Below are 20095 nucleotides of genomic sequence, written 5' to 3'. Positions count from 1 at the left end.
GCTCCCCCTCCCCCTGCCAGCCAACAGCACACTTTACCCAAGAACGCTGTATATATATATATATATATATGTGTTTGTGTGTGTGTGTGTGTTGATGTGAATCAGTTGGAAAGCGTCACTTCCAACTGATGTCGTATGCCAGATTTATAATTTCATTCACTGATGATCACAATCATCATAAACTGATACAAATTAAGCTGCATATTTTACTCAGTAAACCTATAAATGATCTCCTAGTTATTCTTTTTTACTCCACTAGATGGAGCCAGAGCTCAATAAATCAACCCAACCACCTCCCAGTTTGGCCATGAATTCTCTGAATAGTTTGTCGTATGTTTACCTGATTTATCTAATGACATTTACCATATTTACATCTTTTTGAGATGTCACCTTTTTTTTTTTTTATAATCTCCTCCATCTGCTCTTTTCTTCTTCTGTTAAAATGCATGTAGAAAATTCCACCTGCCTGTAATTGACCCTGAATGCCGACACTTTTTCACCTCAAAACACAGAGGCCTCTTGTATACCTCATCTGTTTTGTCACAGCACACTCTTCTTCTTCTTCTTGGATTTGTTCTAAATATATTTAATGTACTTAGTTTCTGTGAGACGGGTGTGGTTGACGTGTTTGAATTCGTCCCCCGCAGGTATGAGCCAACAGGCAGACGGGAGTTTTGCTGGAGCCAGCACGCCACAGAGCCCGCTGCTTTCCCCCCGCATGGCGCACACACAGTCCCCCATGATGCAGCAGGGCCAGCAGAACGCCGCTTTCCAGGGTTCCCCTGACATGAACGGATGGCCGCAGGGTAGTATGGGAGGCAACAGGTGAGTCCATGTTTGTAGACCTGGGTGCTTTCAGATTTCTGTTTGTATTCAGAAATGTTGATCAGGAATGTTTGTTGGGTTTTATGGTCTTCTGATGAGTAAATGAAGCTTGAATTAATGGTTTATCGGCTTAAGAAGGAGGAAGATTTATATTTTTGTAAAAATAATTACTGATCCACATGATAATAGCCTCAAAAGAAAAGAACAAAGGATGTTAGTGTAAATATCTGCAGAATGCTCCCGAATCCAAATAAATTTATAGATGCCATATTATATAAGAAAGTTTAAACTGAGTTTTTTAATGAGGATATGCATCAGTTTATTGCTAAATCTCCTCAGATTGCTGTGAAATCTGTTTAAAAAGTGACTTTCTAACCAATTTATATACATTTCTATTCTTTCTAACAATCAAAGCATGAGAAGCAAAAATCAAAACAAGTATTTATTAATTATGCGCATTCTGGGACATGTTAGTACTGGGGTTTTTTTTTAATCTTGTGAAAATTCATGTGCACACATGGTAACTCTGACAGTCCAACCTAACGGCCTCCGTTGCATTTCCTCTGCCCAGCATGTTCTCGCAGCAGCAGGCGTCGCCACAGTTCACCCAACAGAACAGCGGCAACATGTACAACGGCAACAGCATGGGCCTCAACAGCCAGCTGAGCAGCCAGATGAGCGTCACGTCCATGGCGTCGGGGTCTTCGCCCGGTCTGCCCTCCATGGGACAAGAACAGGTGAATATTTAGCGCACTCCAGTTTGGATGGGTTTGTGTTTGTCTGTGTTTTTTGGAAACAAAAAGTGTTTTCTGTATTTCAGCCAGCTTAGTTGAAGTGAAGTTGAGAACTTGAACATAGTCCTCCGCATTTGTTGTTCCACTTACTATATTCCAAGCGGTACTCTGGGATATTAATCGCGTATAGTGACGTTGTGCTAAATATTCAGATATAATTTGATCTCCAGTTATTTGTCTTAATTTAGATATTGGTTGTCACTTTCTGTGGACATTAAAAATGTTCAAGTATCTGGCAATAGCAGCCTCAAATCATGCTCCTCGAATGAGCATGATTCGAGGAGCAATTACACAAAAACATTATACCAAATGCTTTTTAATTAATTTTAATTCGTGATTGATTTGAGAGTCCACAATATATTTAAACTTTTGCACCCAGTTCTTGCATATTTTTTTTTAAACCATTAAAGTTGTTTCTTGTGTCATGGATAAAAACTGTTCAGATGAATCAGAAATCTGACAGTCGTGCCTCAGATGAAAGCCGACTTCTTCTGCATTCATCTCCGTATTTCTGTTTGAGTTATTCTAAGCACTGTGTTTGGCTCTCTTTCATTTAATTGCCCTGCTGGTGAATAATTTACTGCATAGTTTACATAACTAATCTAAAGTTCTGCTACTTCTCTCCCAACTTTCAGGGCAGTGATGTAACTGAGCACTTTAAAGTCAGACCATTTAGTTACACTTTTATGTAGGGTGCTGACGTCACTCACTGACTCGCATGTTTCACGTATCAACATCACTCAATTCCTGCTGCGCCCCGCTCGTTTAATGCCCAACAAGTTAATTTGTCTGCGTTTGTCTCACTGGTATCGTTAGGCTGTGTATCTGCGATGCGCTGTTGTTGACCGTAATGCTTTTAAGCCCGTAAAGATCCATGAATATTTAACTACAGTGCTCCTGTTTGATTGCCTGCTGTCCAGAATGTTGTAACATAGCAGCGTGTCTGTCACTGGACTTACCTCGCCTCCGGGTTTATAGAAGGAAAAATATTGGCACTTAGATTATTTCAATTATTTACTGTTGAGCCATTAGTGCATGCATTTGTGTTTTTCTCCACGATGATGTTCTCCAACGTGCTTTGTAACTCCTATAGTTAGACAAGTTCAAGGCTGAGAGGTTTACATTTAGTAATAAAAATGTAATGCTTTAAACACTCTTAAATACATCTATATTTTCCATAAAATGTGTGAAATGATGTGTACTTTGCTTTATTTGAGGATTTTTTTTTCCGGGTTTGTTAGAAGGAATTTACCACAGCACATTTTTTTAATGAAGGGCTTTGCTCCAAGAAACCGTTTTTTTTGTCATTTCTAGCCGACATGTTGAGTTTTTAGCAGCTGTGCTTGACTACATTATAATCGTAATACAGCTGGGTTTAAAACGAAAACAACAAAACTAATAATCAAAAACAATTTCAGTAGTTTAATTCAAAGTATTCTTAAAATGTCTCTGTTATGGTCTATACAATTGTGTGGGAGAAATGTTGGGTTGTTAGTTTCCCAGCATTCACCTTCCACATGGAGGATAAGCTACAAAAGGTCATTGCTAAACAAGCCGACTGTTTAGAGTGGGGCTAATGTAAACGATTATCTTAGTAATCGAGTAATTGATTATTCTGATGATTAATTGAATAAAAACTTCCCTCCTTCAGAAGAAGCTAGCAGATAAATTGCCAAGATTTAAAAACACAGGTGCTCGAATCATTCCATAATCGTTTCAGCCCTAGTTGGTGCTGTATACTGACAGGACCCCCCATTGCATTCCTGTCGTCCGACCGTGACATCTGCCTCACTCTCCCTGAGCGTCCACTTGAGACTGCAAGAGGTTTAAGGCACTCTTATGCTCATGAAAAGTTCTCCTCACTACTCCTTACATTTTGCCTCGTCAGAAGCTCTTTTAAAGCCTAAGGTGGTTTGTGAGAAACTTTCTAAGTAGGTGAAATTCTAAGAAAGGTTTTAGAATTTGGGAAATTTTTTTAGAATTTTGGGTCTGTTGTGTACACTGGTGCTGAAGTTTAACCTAATGAAACTTGTAATATTTGCTTTTCCTCCACAGAAATTCTGTTGACCCCTTTGAAGCTTCTTAACACAAACCTCAGCGATCAGCTGGTGCAGGGAGCACGTCGGCCCTTTAAGAATCAAAAACACAAACTCGTAAGTAACCGACTACCCCTTGGACCAGCCGGCCCGTGTCCTGAGCCCCTCGTCTCGTCCCCCTCTCACTTCCTTTTCACCCCAACTGACCCGTTGGGCCCCGGACTGACACAGGAGTGAGCAGAAGGCCAGCCTACCTGCCCGTCCAGCCGCATTCACCGTCGTGTGACTTACTGTAGGGCCCTCCTGGTGGGATACACTGACTTCAGGGAGCAGAGGGGGCATCAGTGGATGTGTTGAATGTATTCCTCTCAGTGGACAGTGGCCATCTATAATCTCATCTCGGAGAAGAATTGAATCATTCTCTCTTCACTCATTTGGGACTTTTCCTCATGGGTTTCAAACGGCAGCAGAGACTCCCAGATCATGTTCACAAGTACGAACGGAGCTCAGTCGGTTTTTTTGCCTTTTTGCTGTATTTTATTTTATTTTTTCTTGTTATGAAAGCTAATATGTAGATTCAAGAAAGAGAGGGGGAAAAAACTGATCTCGATAAACACTGCAGAAGAATGATTTGAGTGGAATTCTATTATTAGAATAATTTAGTCAAGAGGTTTACATAGTGTATTAAATTAAGTTTTATTTTTCTGTATAGATTCATTTTAATTATTGTAGATGATTCTTTATCCTTGTAGTAAGAAGATTCCTAAAAGTGTGAAAGAGGCACTTTTTATCGTTTTTAACAGTAATGGTTAAGAAGATTCTTCTAATCGCCTGAATTATGGATTATAATCTTGGTCCAGCTGTTTCAGAAGATGTCAAAATCAAATATGGTTCAAAATGAATTGTACATACCGATGAGTAAAAAAACCTTTTCTTTCCTATTTATTTTATTCCTTACTGGTCACTACTGCCTCTCTTAAAGCAGAGCAGTTATATGTGCTTTTTTTTGTTATCGTTCTGTGAAGCCCTGATGTTCTGGTACGACTCGGACTGGGAGTGCAGGTTGTTCTTAGTGGGTGTGCTGTGTATACAGTGTACAGATTACAGCTTGCTTCTCTGCCTTTTAGCATAGAACACAAAAAAAACGTGCAAAAAAAAAAAAAATCCTCACAGCCATACATTAACTCAAAATTATAAAGAAAAAAGAAGAAAAAAAGTGTGCTTTCTTTGTCGTCTGGAGTGAAACTGCTTCGTACAAGCTGCTAGGTGCAAACTGTTCGGGTGTGATGTAAACAAGCAATAATTACTTGAGAATCCTTTTCTGTTTGTTTTTGTAATTTTTGTACAGTTTCCTGAATTTAGAAAGGAAAAGAAAAACAAACGTTTTTGCTCTGCGTTTGGATGCAGTATTAAACACCATTTTCTATTGCAGTTTGTACCAAGAAAAAGTGTACATCCACGCACACACACACGTACACACACAGCGTTCTTGATAAATTATGCAGCCATCTGAGGGGGTCAGGGGGACCTGCAGAGGGGAGGTAGTTTATTCCCCTCCTCGTGATCGAAATGAGCCCTCTCTTCCTCCAGCCTTTTCTTCTATCGCAGAGGTCAGAGTTAAGACTGCACCTGCTCTGACAGACACTTAGCCATATTTTATGACCTCAGGCAATTAAAGTATAAAAGTGTTCGCTGATGACATGCTGATCTACTTCCCCAAAAGGGAATTGAGATCCAAAGCAAATCATCCTCTCTAACCTCAAAAGTGAAAAAAAAACAACAACAACCTTTTATATAAACTATTTTACCCAGGAAAGACTTTGATCAAGCCAAATGATTCCTCACATTTCAATTGGATTTCTTTCACCTCTTAGTTAGCCAGCCCACACAGGGAAAAAAAACAAAAAAAAAAACAGAACAGGAAATTCCTAAAGATGTCACTGAGCAGGATCTAAATGCAGATGTTCGTCATAAACCAGATTCACTCTGAATGTATCGTCATTGAAGACCTACTGTTCTTTCTTTCCTAACTTGTCGTCGTTACACAATGGTCTTTTCTGCATGTCGTTTTTTTTTTTTTTGCTTCTCTTTCCCAGATGTAATTCGAAATCTTGGTCGAATTACCAAGATTTTGGTAATTTTGGTAGGTGTAGGTGCAGCCTCGACACCTGTGCATGCAGGTGTAGAGGCTGCACACTCTGCTCTGTGGGTGTTTGCCGTGAGTCTACAGGAGATCATACTTCTTTTTTTTTCCATTAATTCCTGTTCTGATTGTAAAATCCACCCATGCAGAATAAAGCCTTTAAAAGCCATTTTCTCAAATAGGCTTTTAAAAGGATTCAGAGCCCTTTGCAAATTTCCAAAGATTGTCAGCGTTTTGAATAGAACTTTAAGCCATGTGGTAGCAGTGCTTTTTTTTTTCTTTTCTTTTTAAGAATTTCTGAAGCCAAGTGCAGAGGAAGTGCACGTATTCGGACTTTGGACCCACTTAACTACACACTATATTTTCTTCTCTTTAACGTTTGCTTTTGCAGAACTTTAAATACCCTTTTTGTATCGTCTGCTGGTTTCTTAGAGCTAAGATGCAAACCTTTGAAATGCTAAACACCCTAGCATATTGCCTTAGATTTCGTCCTGTTCTTGTAAATTACACTGCTGTCTGTATAAATTTGTATAGTTACTTGGTTGTACAGTATTTGAATGGGTGTACCACTATTCACCTCTCCTCCGCTGCTGAAAACTCGGTCCACTCCCCTCCCCACACAACCACGATCATTGTTCTTCTATGTTGGGATAGGCTCGTCCTCTCCTCACTGTTGTATGGAAAAGATGATACACAGAGATACTGAAGCAATATGTACTATACTGGATTCTTCTGAAGAAAGATTACTGTTGTGTGTTTTTGTTTTGTTTTGTTTTTTTCGTTTTGTTTTCTGCGTCGTCTGCGAGTCGCACTGTATACCTGCATCCATCTGACCTTTGTTACCCCACGGTTATGTTTGTGTGTGAGCATGTGTGTGTGTGTGTGGGGGCGTGCGTGCGTGTGTGGGTGCGCGTGTGAGTGTTTTATGCAAAATTAGATATATAAGAGAAGGTAAAACCACAGTTATGCAAGTTGTGAACTAATATGGCTTCGCTGATGCTATTTGCCTTGTAAATAAAGAATTCTGTTAATGCATAATTTAACTGTTTGCATCTTTTATTTAATGCTGGTAGTAACTTTAAAAATATATATATATTTTTTTTTACTTTGGTTGAACTCAGTCCTCTTGAATTAAAAAGCATATATGTATCCAAGTGCATATTGAATTAGCATATCATTTATAAAAAAGGTTTTGCATAATCTAATAAAAAATTACTCATGATAGACTTGTGTTTTGATAACTGTGGCTTACAACTGATGAAAAGATTTTTTTTTATTACATTCAAAGCCAAAATATATATTTTTAATCCACAAATATTATTATTATGTACATAATCATGGGGAAGACTGACAACTTGATGTCCTGCAGACAGTTACTGACTCCCTCCATAAGGAGGAAAAGACACAAAAGGTCACTGCAAATGAAACTGACGTTGATGTTTGCAAAAAATTTTAAAGAAAGTTGAGTGGAAGAAAAAAAAGATGTGCACAAGAACGATTGATGACTAGAGCTTTGAGAGGAAGACAGTTTTAAGAGTTCAGTGGAGACTACAGTAATATCCAGTGGATGTAAGCATCCAGCACCTGGGCTGTAACTCAAATTCCTCTTTTTAGATGAAAGTATTTTTTTTATTATCAATTTGTTTACTTTCATCTAAAGTCAGAGCCCAAGCATCGGGAGAAAACACGTGGAATCTAAGCTGCTTGAGGTCCAATGCAGGTTTACCAGTCTGTGACTATAACGGGAAGCCATGTCATCTGCAGTTGTTGGATCACTTGGGTTATACTTAACACCTTGTCAGTTCCACTTGAAACATGGGTTTGTAACGAATAGATACACGGGTAACCTTCCTGAATTGAATTAATGATATAAATCACACTTGATGATATTCTCATTTAAATAGTATTTGTATAGGGGCTGGCATTGACCCAGCTTATTTAACGTAGCATCTCGCTGCAGCCAGCCCATAACCACCTCAAGTATAAATTTATTGACTGAGTTATTATGATCCCTAATCAACCCGAAATAACCGAGTGACCTCCCCCTGTCATCGCTTATTGGAGTCAGACAGCTACACTTCCTTCCAGCGCGGATATATTCTAGAAAATGACTTCAGATGACTTAAATTGTCGGTTGCCAAGGCCAGTACGAAACAGCTCCCGGGTGGATGCGAAACGGAGAAAAACAAAGTTGGAAGCGCAAAGACCACTGGGTGCGGTTGCGACGTTAAAGGGACATAAACTGCAAGGTGGGTGAATAATTTAAAGAGGTTTTTATTGCGTTGAGTGGTCCGTGTGCATCTGCCTGAGCACACCGGAGTGCGTGAAATAAAAAGGTGTGGCACTGAAAAATGTTTTCTGAGACCTCGTTTGCATTCGTTTTGTTTTATGTGGGCAGGTGTGTGTTTGTTCATAGAAATGTTTGGAGAAAATCGCTCTAACTGTGCAATTAAAGAATGTGTGCAATCGTGTATAGGTTAACTTAGTGGGCTGTCCTGCGCAGATTAATTAAGATGCATGAGGTTGAGCGGATTCCTCAGCCAATGGGGAAGAGGAAGACGCCGGGAAACGTCTTCAGCGGACCTGAACACGATAGGTGCCCTCAGATGACCAGAGACGCGTCCAGATTTAGGTTTGCGAAGCGAAGCTCTGATGGCATGACGGATAAAACCTCCTCCTGACACGGCTGTGATTGGTAAGCTTTTCTTCTATTATGTTTTAAAGCGTATTTCTAATTCTTTTGCTTCTCTTAATTCTTTAGTCGTGTAAATCTGTTTTTGTTGTTTCCCAAAATTACGATTTACTCACGGAGGATGACGCACGCCATCTCCATCCCTTCTCCGGACCCTCTTCCCACTGTTCAGTAAATTATTGTTCGGGAAACGTTAAGGTCCATTAAATGCTTCATTAATGCTGACCTCTGCTACGACCGACTGTTCTCTGATTGGTGTCATGACCCTGGTTTGTCTCTATTTACTGGCTGGCTGGGGGACTGGTTTCTTCATGGCCTCCTCACTACTGTTTAGTTGTGTGAAGTGTGTGACCTCTCAGCTGGAAATATTGCAAAATCTGCTGCCCGTCTTTTTGTTGTTGTTTTGTTTTTGAACGGCTGTCTTCAAGCGTCCACTCAAATTTCTGCGCTTTTTCAGACCACATTCCCAGAGTTCTGTCCTCCTTTTGCCCATTAAACTAGTGAAAATACACAAGCTGAATATGATTGACTGGAGGATACTTGCAAGGCTTGACTATAATCTGCAAAAAACAAATAAAAAACAAACAAGCAATAGAATAGAATAAATTGAATGAATTTCAAACAAAGAAAATAAAAGTCTAGAAATCCAAACATATTTTCTTACCTTATGTTTTTCCCCACACTCTCTGAAACCTGGAATTCAAATTCAAATCAAATTCCAGACTTTTACAGGCAGAAATTATTGGACTTTTCTTAGTCCTTTTAACTAAAATAGTTAATTGTGAATTTCAGACAGCCAATCCCACGCAGAGCAGAGTTTAAAATGAAATCTCCAAAAACTCAACTGGATGGTTTGGTGAAGAGATATACAATTTTAGACAAGGGGGCAGAGAATAAAACATATTTAATATGTTCCCTCTTCTCTGCTTATCCATACCTGAAAACGAATTCAAATGGATTACTTCATTACAAACTGAAAAAAGAACCCTGCAGTTTTCCCAACATGAATGAATAGGATGAGGAAAGAAAAATATGAATTCTGAATTTTACTTTACGGGAACAAATGCAACGGAAGCATGCCCAGATATATGCTCCTGTCTTTTTTCGTTTGATTAAACGCATAAACTTTAAAACTCACCTCTCTTTCTCTTCCCTACATCCTCTGAAGAATCCGTCCCTGTTTGAACCTTCACGCTCCGTGCGCTTATGTCAGTGTCCGTCTCCGGGGTCCTCACAATGTTGAAGGAGAAAAGCTACCAAGCCGAGATGCTGAAGGGCAGCCCCGTCCGGGGATTCTTCCCCAGCCCCTATCCCTACATGGACTTCTTCCCCCGGACACAAACCCTCCTCCACCCGCTCAAGTCGCTCGGTCGACTGGTGTCGGACGCCCGGGCGTCTCTACCCCTCGGGTTTCACGGAGGCGCGGCTCCGTTCCTCGGTCACAGCGCGTCGGGCTTGCCGTACACGAGCCAGATGTTTCCCGGACACGTGCTGCACCCTAGGCCGGAGGAGTTGGCCGCGGTGGTGACGGAGCACGCCGCCGGTCCGCTGTCATCGGACTTCAGCAACCCGTCCAGCGTCCCGTCTCCATCCGCCAAGTCCTCCAACAACACACCGCCCAAGGAGAGTTTGTTTCGGCCGAACACTGTCGACCTGTCTCCGGAGAAAAGGGTCACATCCTTTAACTTCAGCGAGGAGGACTTGTTCATGGTGCTTTATGGTTACTCTGGGGGCCAGGAGAACAGAGGGGGCCACGCTATATCAGGACTGACGTTGCAGGAAAACTTAGGTGAGGCGCTTTTGAATTTTCGGTACAATTTCTACTTAATGCACAATTTCAATGGACAAAGACAGTTCCTCTGAGGGCCCGAAGGGCCACAATCCAATAAACACGTTTGCCCAATATTTATTTAGGGGACTGTTCAAATAAAAATCTTACTTCTGTCTTTGCATTAAAAATAATAAGCCAATCGTTAATTTGATGAATTTGTCAGTAATTTATTTAATAAACAATTAAATATTTGCTGAAATAAATTACTGCATTTAAGCCCAAAAGCAGCGCAATCCAATAAAAAATCTCATCATAGATATATAGATATGTTTTTGTTCTAAGGAAACTGTAATAAAAACATTACATTGAAATAAATCATTATTTATATAATGATTCACAAAGAGAACGATTAGTAATCAAATAATTAAATATGTACGTTACTAAACAAAATGTTTCTTCTATGTTTTAAAAATCTTATGTAATTTCATTATTTCAGGCCATAATTAAACACAAGAAAAGTGCCAAGTGTATATTTATATATTTGGTCATTTGTTTGTTAGCTTCAATAAAACTGGAATAAATACAATAAGTACAAATATCAACATTTAAAAGCAAATAAATAAACCAATAATACAAATTATTTACTCAATCCGTCATTCAAAATAGAGTTATAAAATGTATCCTATTTTATGAATATCCCTCCATCCATTCATTGTCTGTTCCTGCTTTTGCTTTTGCTGTCATCCTATCAGCTTCTGATCCCTCCATCTCCCTACTGGACAAAGAAGCCCTTGAGCTCCCAGAGGGTAAGACGGAACCATCTTTTATATTTTCTAATCATGCATTATAAGGCGTTTTGAACACCGTCTCTGTGTTGCAGGACTGATTGTCCTCCAGGCTCCGTGGGGAAACACTTACCACTGTGGAATTTTCACAGATAAGCTCAGCATTCCCAAAGGCTCGCGTTTCGGACCTTTCCAAGGAAAACTTGTGAACACCAGTGAGATAAAAACATATGACGACAACACTCTAATGTGGGAGGTGATGCTGTTGTATTTTCAAAAATAGCATCTTGCAATCGACTGCTGCGTCATGTTTGACACTAACGTCAACCTCTGCTCTCCTCCAGGTGTTTGAGAACGGTCGTCTGAGTCACTTTGTGGATGGCAGAGGCGCTTCTGGAAACTGGATGTCTTTGGTGAAGTGCGCTCGATTTCCTGAGGAGCAGAACCTGATCGCGGTGCAGGTCCAGGGTCAGATCTTTTATGAAGCCTGCAAGGAGATCACACCAGGCCAGGAGCTTCTGGTGTGGTACGGAGACTGTTACACACAGTTTCTAGGGATCCCGCTCACACTGAAGGACCCCAGAGAGGACAACAACAGCAGTGTTTCTCCAACTGAAGGTCTCAATCTACAGCTTTTCCAGACCTTATCTGTGTTAATTTGGTCTACAGTACAAACCACTGAAATAAATTCTATTTTTCGCAGATTCAGGGGAGGGCTTCAAGTGCGACAGATGTGGGAAGGTGTTCGCGTATAAATATTACAGAGACAAACACCTGAAATACACACGCTGTGTCGACCAGGGGGACAGGAAGTTTCCCTGTCACCTATGCAACAGATCCTTCGAGAAGAGGGACAGGCTGAGGATCCACATCCTGCATGTGCACGAAAAACACAGACCTCACAAGGTGGAGTGAATTCAAACACTGTGGGCTCGCATTTAGCTACGTTCTTTGAACCATCGGTGTTATGCTAATGTTGGTGCTGAAAGAACAGCTCCCGAGAGTCAGCGAGGCAGCACAGGCCAGATTTTTATTTGTTTTTGGTTTTTTTTTATGGTTTATTAAAAAGTGGATTACTCTGGCAATGGATAAATAAAAAATTTCACTCTCATATTATTTGGTCAAATAAAACTAAATTTAACCAAACTGTGCAATTTGAATGATTGGTGGTAATAAATGAAGCAGCAAAGTGAAACTATTGCTGGGACATTATAATATTCACTAAAATAATTTCATCCATTTTATTCTGGTAAAGTGTATTAAATGTATCAAATGTCTCATATGCAGTGCTCCGTGTGTGGGAAGAGTTTCTCCCAGTCCTCCAGTCTCAACAAACATATGCGGGTCCACTCTGGAGAGCGACCATACAAGTGTGTCTACTGCAACAAGGTAAGATTTTTTTTGTGCAAAACAAATTAGGCCAAAAAGAGAATATCCAAAAGATTGGTATAAATGAGCAATCCACGTGCATAACTGTAACAAAAATGTAAGTAAATTATTTACTTTAAAGGCCTATGTGTGTGCATGGTATGATTGTACCCATATTTGTGAATACATTATCTTACTATCCTTAATTATTTTTGTTACAGTGCTGTGATTCATTAACTCCATAACAGTTATTTTAATTAAAATGAGATATTGGTCTAATCTAATTAGTTTTGCTCCTTCTTTTTCATTATTTGTGATTTTGTTTGGGATCTATGCTTTTCAGAATTTGTAAGTCTGCATGTTTCCCCCCCTTCCTTATTATAACAGTTGCATTTTCTCAGTCACTCAAACCAGCTTCACGGTTTTCTTGCACATTTTTCACACGATTTTTTTCGTATGGAAGTATGCAAAGTATATGTCAACTCATTTAAAAACCTATATGAACTAGATTTTTGTTTTACGTGGGGTAGAAGAATGAAGGGAAAAGAAAGATGTACGATGTAAACACAATGCTACACTTAAAAAAAAATAACTAACACTGCATTTAGTTTTCACCCTGAAGTATGATGTCGTTTTTAATCTACAATAACATTGAAAAGTATAGAAATATTATAGTACGGCGTTTTGTTAGGTTTTAATAGAGAAGCAAGTAAAAATAAATGACTTATTTTTTTTATATACTTACACTTTGGTCCAGGCTTAAGCCATGACAGTTAAACAAAAACTTTACAACATGTTAGCGCCACGTTCTTTTCATTTCTATCTGCAATATATATTTTTTTATTTTAAACAATAATAATAATAAAAGGAAATACTCACAAATACGTTATATTTGAGAAAATAAGTATACAAGAAGTATATTTAAGTTTTCCTCGGGTTTCTCGGACCAGCTGAGCTTAATGCTTGAAACCTTTTGGTCTCCTTGTTTCACGGTGCTTTCGGCACGCGCCCTTGTTCATTGTTCCTCGCGAAAGGCACGCTCCTCTGAGCCACTTCCAGGCCAATTATCGCCAGATGTTCCACATAGACTTTTGTCCCTCGAAGTTTTATAGGCTTTTTTATTTACGGTCGTACGAAGAACCAAGTTGTTTTCTTTTGAATGCGCCCTCATTTTTCGTTTTTATGCTGTGAGTTTTTCTGAACTTACAGCATAAAATTAATATATTTTAAACCCCTTCACGCGCCTGTTGGTCATAAAAACACAGTATTTTATTTTATTTTTATTTTTTCATAAATATAACCTCTCTTTTAGGCCTTTACTGCCTCCAGTATTCTGCGCACGCACATTCGCCAGCACTCCGGAGAGAGGCCCTTCAAATGCAAGCATTGCGGGAAGGCCTTCGCCTCCCACGCCGCCCACGATAGCCACGTCCGCCGGACCCACGCCAGGGACAAGCCGTTCCAGTGCGAGCTGTGCGGGGCTGCTTTTCAGGAGGAGCAGGAGCTGAAATACCACGAGTCAATCCACAAAAGTAAGAATATTTTGATTTACAAATTGGTTTGTTTATTTTGTTTTCGTTCATATTTAGGCTAACAAATGTAGCTAAAAAGAAGTGGTAAAGAAGCATGAAGAGCTGAATTAAATTGAGACAAAGTTTCAGTCTATGTTGTGGCAATAACGAGATCTTTTTAGTGTATTTTTAGTAAAAATTTCTAAAACCTCCTTGCTTCTTTATTTTTCTTTAAATGTGGAAAGGATACATTTTTGCTAAAATATAATTTATTGCCGTTTCTTCCTTTAGAGACACAAATCGACACTCTCATTGTTTCTTCTTCGGAAATTGGACTGGAAGACCACTCCGGGCTCCCAGTGAAGGAAAGCCAAAAAGCACAGAAGAACCCAGCAGGGCAAAGATTTCCAAATTATACCGGATTAACAGTTTTAAACTCTGATTATAGGCCCTGGAACTAGACAACCAAGAAAAAGAGGGGAAACAGATGGTTATTGTACAGCCTTATTTAAATCCAAACACAATTATTTAAATGGTATTTCATCTATTTATGTAATGTATAAATGTTATTATGTTGCTTAAAGCTACCGCTCTAAAAGCCTGGTTTAGTCGCGCTAGGTATTATTATTATTATTGTTATTATTATTATTATTATTATTATTATTATTATTATTATTATTATTATTATTATTATTATTATTATTATTATAAAATGACATTCCTGTTTTGTCTTCTTACATGCAATGTCAATTATATTTTCCTTTTTAATATATACATGTGTTTTATTGTCAAGACGTCTGCAACGCAAACAAACAAGAGCAAACCAACAACACTGGTCCTCTTTTCAAGCTTTACTTTTTTCTTTATTTGTGAAAATAAATGATTGCATGAAAAAGAAATATGATTCTTGCTTAATTTAAAAATATATATACAACATATTAGTTATTTTAATTGCACAGAAATATTGTGACAAACATCTGAATTACACATGTTATATTAATTATGAAGTATTATTATTAATACTTTTGTTGTTTTACAGCTAAAACAAAACAAAAAAAATTAAACAAACAATTCCATGCATTGAACAATCTCTTGTGGTAAAGCTCTACAGGAAATAAATGGCTTCACGTTGCAGCTAGAATTCAAATAAAAGGTAGAATTAAAAACAGAAAAGTCTTTGCTACTCCATCTCCAGTCACTTGTCTCTGTCTCGCAGCCTGGATGCTCTCAGTAAAATGAAGGAACCCTGCCTGGAGCAAATGAATGACAATAGAATGGGACTGTAAAGTGGTCTATTGCCTCTCACACTAAAAAGTTCACTGTGACTGACATCTGCCCTCACACTGCATCCAACTGTGCCCCACATGTTTGCCTTAGAACAGATAGATAGACAGATAGATAGATAGATAGATAGATAGATAGATAGATAGATAGATAGATAGATAGATAGATAGATAGATAGATAGATAGATAGATAGATAGATAGATAGATAGATAGATAGATAGATAGATAGATAGATAGATAGATAGATAGATAGATAGATAGAATCCTTATAGCAATATTGGCTGCACCTTCTTCTGTGAGGAGCTCAGGGGTCAGCACCTCCCAGAGTGTTCAACTACCCTCCTCTCCTTTCAAATAGCCAAAATATAGCTGCTTGAACAAGTGTGGCTCAACCCTCATTGGACCTGCCCCTCCCATGAGTAGCTCTACAGCCCCCACCAAAACCACCATGATGGGGTATTCACTGTGTAAAAACAGGGTATCCTCCCCTTTGTGGTTTCCCAGGATCAGAGGGGTGGAGGAGAAGGACAGAGAAGACAAAAAGAGAGACAGAAGGAGAAAGGGAGAATGAGCTGCCACAGCTGAAATACTGAGATTGTTAGTGCTCTGTGCTAAAAGAGTGGTTTTACGGCGCCTCTTGTGATTGGCTGATTTAGGACTACGGCATGGGAGAATTTTTTATCTGGGTCGTTTATACGAATTGATTTCACATTTAACCACACGGGCGAGCCAACAGGGCCTCTCTGGGGCCATCTATCAGTTTCATCTCTGTATTAATGTAATATTAATAATAGCAGAGCTCCATGGTTAACGTGTTTGGAGAAGTTAATTCCCTCTGAGACTGGAGCAAGCATAACTCTTTACCAAACAAGTGTAGCACTTTGATACTTTATACCACTCAAGCACGCCACACAAATGTGGTCACAACTAAATGCGCCACCGTGATTAATTAATAATGTTCACCGATATAAAGAGGAGACAGCTGCTGCTGAAACATTCTTACAGATGGAGTCACCTTGTACACTCAGATGTTGCTTATAGTCTGGCCTGAGTAGTCAACAGCTCAGATGTATTAGCGACTATTGATTGGCTAATAGCTGTCAGTGTGTGTGTGTGTGTGTGTGCGTGCATGCGTGCGTGTGTGTGTGTGTGTGTTCTTTAAACAGTGATCAGACTTTCAGCTGAGTGGACCTGTATAGTATGACCGCAACAGCACTCTGTTAATACATATGCCTCAGTCTGACGCAAAACAGCATACAAGCTTTCTGATGCTAAAGAAAAGGTAAAGCTTCCAGATATTTTCTTTAGATTCTTTGATTTATGGACATAGTTTTTAAGAAATTCCACTGGAAATAACAACATCTATTTGTGCTGAGTAATTTTCCTTATCCCATTTTGCATTGTACCTCGCAAAAGTATTCAATCTCCTAACCTTTTCACATTTTGTCATACTACAACCAGCAATTGCCACAGCAATTTACAAATATTTCCACACATTCTCAGTTGTATTAAGGTCTGTGGACTTAATGTGATCCAAACCATTGAAAACCATCTTGCTTGAGGTTTAGTGTTGTCCTATTGTAAAATAAATCTTTAATCCAGTCTCAATATCTGCAGGCAAACTCAAACTCTGACCATTTTCTTTTGTCTCTGACGACAAGAAGTATCCCCTCAACTTTAAGCTGCCACACATTGGTCTTTGCACCTAAACCAAAACGTTAGGAGTGCCTTATGATGTGTTTCATCTTGCCAGTATCCCATAAAAACCCAGATTCTATGAGAACACGAGTTCACCAGTTCTTTGACCTAAACTGAAGACTTCTGGGACTCTTGAATCTCACCCAGACTGGGCAGTCAGTTTAGATCTGGGTTCTATCATTCAGTCCTCAAGGGCCATCATCTTGCAACTTTTACATGCATCTCTGCTCCGACACGCCTATGTCAAGCAATCAGGTCGTTGTCAGGACTCTGGAGAACTTGACTGCATAGTAATGAGGTAATTCAGTCATCTGATTCAGGTGTGTTGAACCAGGGAAACGAGTGGTGGCAGAAATGGAGTTCCCAATTACTGGTTTAGATGGATGGAAATGTTTTGGTAAGTGTGCTGCTTCATGCTCTTTTTGTTTATGAATGCGAGAATAAACAGAACTCTCAGTCTGTTCTGATAGTGGGAATATTATATTTGATATTGTTTTATAATCTATATCAACTTTAAACATCCACATCTTTCTCCCTGATCCGTTTGCTGGGTTCCTTCGTCATGATGTTTGTTTACTTGTGTTCTCTAGTAAATTGTTTTGTCATTGAACAGAACAAGTGGATTTATGCTAAGATTTAGCAAAAGAGGACTATACTATTTATTGCCAAGATGACCTCTACTGTCACCTTAGCGACTTTTACATTCCCCAGGCAGCTGGGGAATCAGAGTAAAATCTGGGATGATACGAATGCATGCAACACTTTTCAGGTTTTAATTTGGTTTAAAACCTGAAAAGTGTTGTTATTTATAAAAACAGGAAACCCACATCTTCATTCTCATAAAATGCATCAAAGCTTGTGGTTGTGTCACAAGACAGTTCAAAGGGTTTTAAAACTCTGTCGGCACCATTACAAACAGCTGTCATGGATTGACAATAATAGGACAGTCGGGATGTTTGTGCTGTGTTTGTGTACAACATCAAGGAAGTGTAAATGTATTGTTTGCTGGCAGGAAAAACTCATGTTGACCTGTCAGTCTGTCAGTAAAAGTCCTCCTCCAGCTGACCCCCAGCATCAAACAAGCTCTTTACGTCACCATCAGTTGCTAAAGAAACACCCGGGACGGAGCACAGCTTCCCTATCAAGTTATTTTAAGATTTTGTGCGAAATCCAGTATATCCTTCACTGACAAGAACTAATCATTCATTTATCTGTATTAAATAAATTTTTGTTTGAAAACATTTCTAATTCAGAGCACTGTAACTCAGTCAACCTTCACAAAGAAGACACTTCATCTGTGTGACTTCTACTTTTTAAAAGAAACATGAGTTGAGCCATTTGTGTTTGAATAGATCCAATGAACCCCCACGCTGTTTGAGTGTAGAAGTAAGGCTGATCAGCTTGTGTCCTATACGAAGCATGCGTCGGGTCGGCCGGAGGTGATTTCGGTGGGGTGTTGAGGACAGTACGGCAGAAGGCCTGCAGAGTGGCTCAGCGGCAGAATGAAAGGCAGATCAAACACTGTCTACAAAGCCTCTCCATATTGCTCTGGAGTGTGTGTATCTTCTAGGTGGGATTGATGGGAGAGGTGGGCAGATGGCCTTATCCTTCTCCGTGGGGGGTGGTGTGAGGTTGCTGGGTGCTCCCACGGGGCAACATATTTGCAGACACACACGTGGCCACATAACCCCCGCACCCTCCCTATAACAGATCCCCCTTTAGCCCCCCCATTCAGTAGCCCATTTTCAAATCTACACTGTACCTGTATATTTCCATTTATCTCACGAGCTGTTTCACCTTTGATGGACTGCGGGGTTTCTCCTTTAGGCCGATTCATATGTGACGGCACTCAGAGGAATAATTCTGCTTGTAGGCTGACATCTGGCATTGTTATTCGAGGTGTTAGAAAGTGTTATAGGCTTCTGCTCCCCATGAGTTGTGCTTTACAATAGTTCTCTGTGTGTTGTTTGTGTCTTTATGCGCAAGGCTTTTGTATGGACCCCACTGTTATTCCTGAGAGTGATGGAGCTGGCAGTAGGGTAGTGAGGAGCAGAGCTACTGCAACTGCACCGCTCTCCTGTGAATGCTTGCCTCTGTAAAATGGAATCTGGTGTTTCCAAATGCAACTTTATGAATTTAATCTTTGTGTACCTTCAAGAAGTATTAATAATTCTGTAGAAATGTTTTAAGGCATCCCTAATAACTGTATGCATTCCTTCCAGCGAAATTTTTTGTTATCGTCTGTTCCTCAAATCATGAAACAATACAGTTCTGAAGTTGGTTTTTAATTTGCATAGGGCACATTTTAAACAGTTGGATTCATTTAAATAAGATTCATTTTAAAATCTAACATGACAATCTCAAATGAGTCCCACAAAAATGTAGATAGTCACATAATAAATCAACAATAATGGCAGCTATTTTAAAATAAATGAAGGATCTTTTATCTAGTTTTTTGGGTTTTCTCCCTTATTGCACATTTATCCAGACCTGAAAAATGACTAAAACAAATTCCATACTTTCCTAGAATTTATTAGAGTAAAGTGTGTGAGGCTGTAAAACGACATGAGCTGGCCCACTGTCTTGCTAGAAAAGGTAAAAAAAAAAATAAAAAAAAAGTTATCTATTGCTCCTGAGGGAAGGATTTACAACACATGGACACTCACTGTCATCCAGCCACATGCACATCCATGCACACACAAGGTGACCTCCTTGCTTCTGAATATGTTTGCTTGTTTGTCCACTTAATCCTAACTAGGCTGTCCATTTAGATGAACACTCAGAGGGTTTCACTAATCCCGAGAATGCGCTTGAAATTAAAACGCCTGTTTTTGCCTTCCAGAGGAAGAGAAAATTTCTACAATTTATTTTGAGATTGTGTTTAATGTAGTTTGAAGATACTAAGCAGCTTGACAGGAAGGAAATACTGGAGCTCATTCCTCTGGATGTGAATTATCTATCAGCGCTCTTGTGTTTTCCTCTTCTCCTTTCCTGTTTTTATTCCTTCCTATTGAGTGTAGTCTTTTCTCAGGCAGGCTGTCACTGATTTCTTCATTAAAGCACAAGTGGGAGCCATGTTGTTTAGTGTGTAATTTAGTGAAATTCCAAACATTTATATCCCAAGGATGAGGTGTTAGAAGTCTGCAGTCTTTTTCTTATTAGTGAACACACCATGCCCAAGTGCCAG

The 20095-nt window shown here is 39.4% G+C and overlaps 3 protein-coding genes across 8 annotated transcripts in view; all 3 read left to right on the top strand.

Moving 5' to 3' along the window:
* The window catches only part of ncoa2 (nuclear receptor coactivator 2), a 68396-nt gene extending 64156 nt beyond the window's left edge, over nt 1–4240 (top strand). For all 5 annotated transcript variants that reach the window (XM_044105357.1, XM_044105360.1, XM_044105358.1 and 2 more), the window contains exons 20-22: nt 648–825; nt 1397–1562; nt 3675–4240. In XM_044105357.1, the coding sequence (XP_043961292.1) occupies nt 648–825; nt 1397–1562; nt 3675–3686 (356 nt within the window). In that variant the 3' untranslated portion in view covers nt 3687–4240. The remainder of the gene's footprint in view (nt 1–647; nt 826–1396; nt 1563–3674) is intronic.
* A 5456-nt stretch (nt 4241–9696) lies between these two features.
* On the top strand, nt 9697–14533 carry prdm14 (PR domain containing 14). Its single transcript, XM_044105355.1, has 8 exons — nt 9697–10279; nt 11014–11067; nt 11142–11302; nt 11391–11664; nt 11750–11952; nt 12334–12435; nt 13727–13946; nt 14217–14533. The coding sequence occupies exons 1-8, from the start codon at nt 9697–9699 to the stop codon at nt 14384–14386; spliced, it is 1767 nt and encodes a 588-aa protein (XP_043961290.1). The 3' UTR covers nt 14387–14533.
* A 2669-nt stretch (nt 14534–17202) lies between these two features.
* LOC122824553 (solute carrier organic anion transporter family member 5A1) overlaps nt 17203–20095 on the top strand; it is a 61075-nt gene continuing 58182 nt past the window's right edge. The window contains exon 1 of one of the 2 annotated variants that reach the window (XM_044105353.1): nt 17203–17305. In XM_044105353.1, coding sequence (XP_043961288.1) covers nt 17263–17305 — 43 coding nt within the window. In that variant the 5' untranslated portion in view covers nt 17203–17262. The remainder of the gene's footprint in view (nt 17306–20095) is intronic. The other variant, XM_044105352.1, reaches the window with a different exon arrangement.

Source organism: Gambusia affinis, linkage group LG21, assembly GCF_019740435.1.
Source record: "Gambusia affinis linkage group LG21, SWU_Gaff_1.0, whole genome shotgun sequence".
NCBI lineage: Eukaryota > Metazoa > Chordata > Actinopteri > Cyprinodontiformes > Poeciliidae > Gambusia > Gambusia affinis.
Note: the sequence above shows the minus strand (reverse complement) of the source record. Positions and strands in the feature narration are given on the sequence as shown.

Bases quoted from the DNA above. Each gene is read 5' to 3' on its own strand.
- prdm14 (XM_044105355.1), top strand. From the start codon at position 9,697: ATGTCAGTGTCCGTCTCCGGGGTCCTCACAATGTTGAAGGAGAAAAGC. The intron at 11,068-11,141 runs GTAAGACGGAAC...TCTGTGTTGCAG, and splicing joins AGCCCTTGAGCTCCCAGAGG to GACTGATTGTCCTCCAGGCT. The intron at 11,303-11,390 runs GTGATGCTGTTG...GCTCTCCTCCAG, and splicing joins ACAACACTCTAATGTGGGAG to GTGTTTGAGAACGGTCGTCT.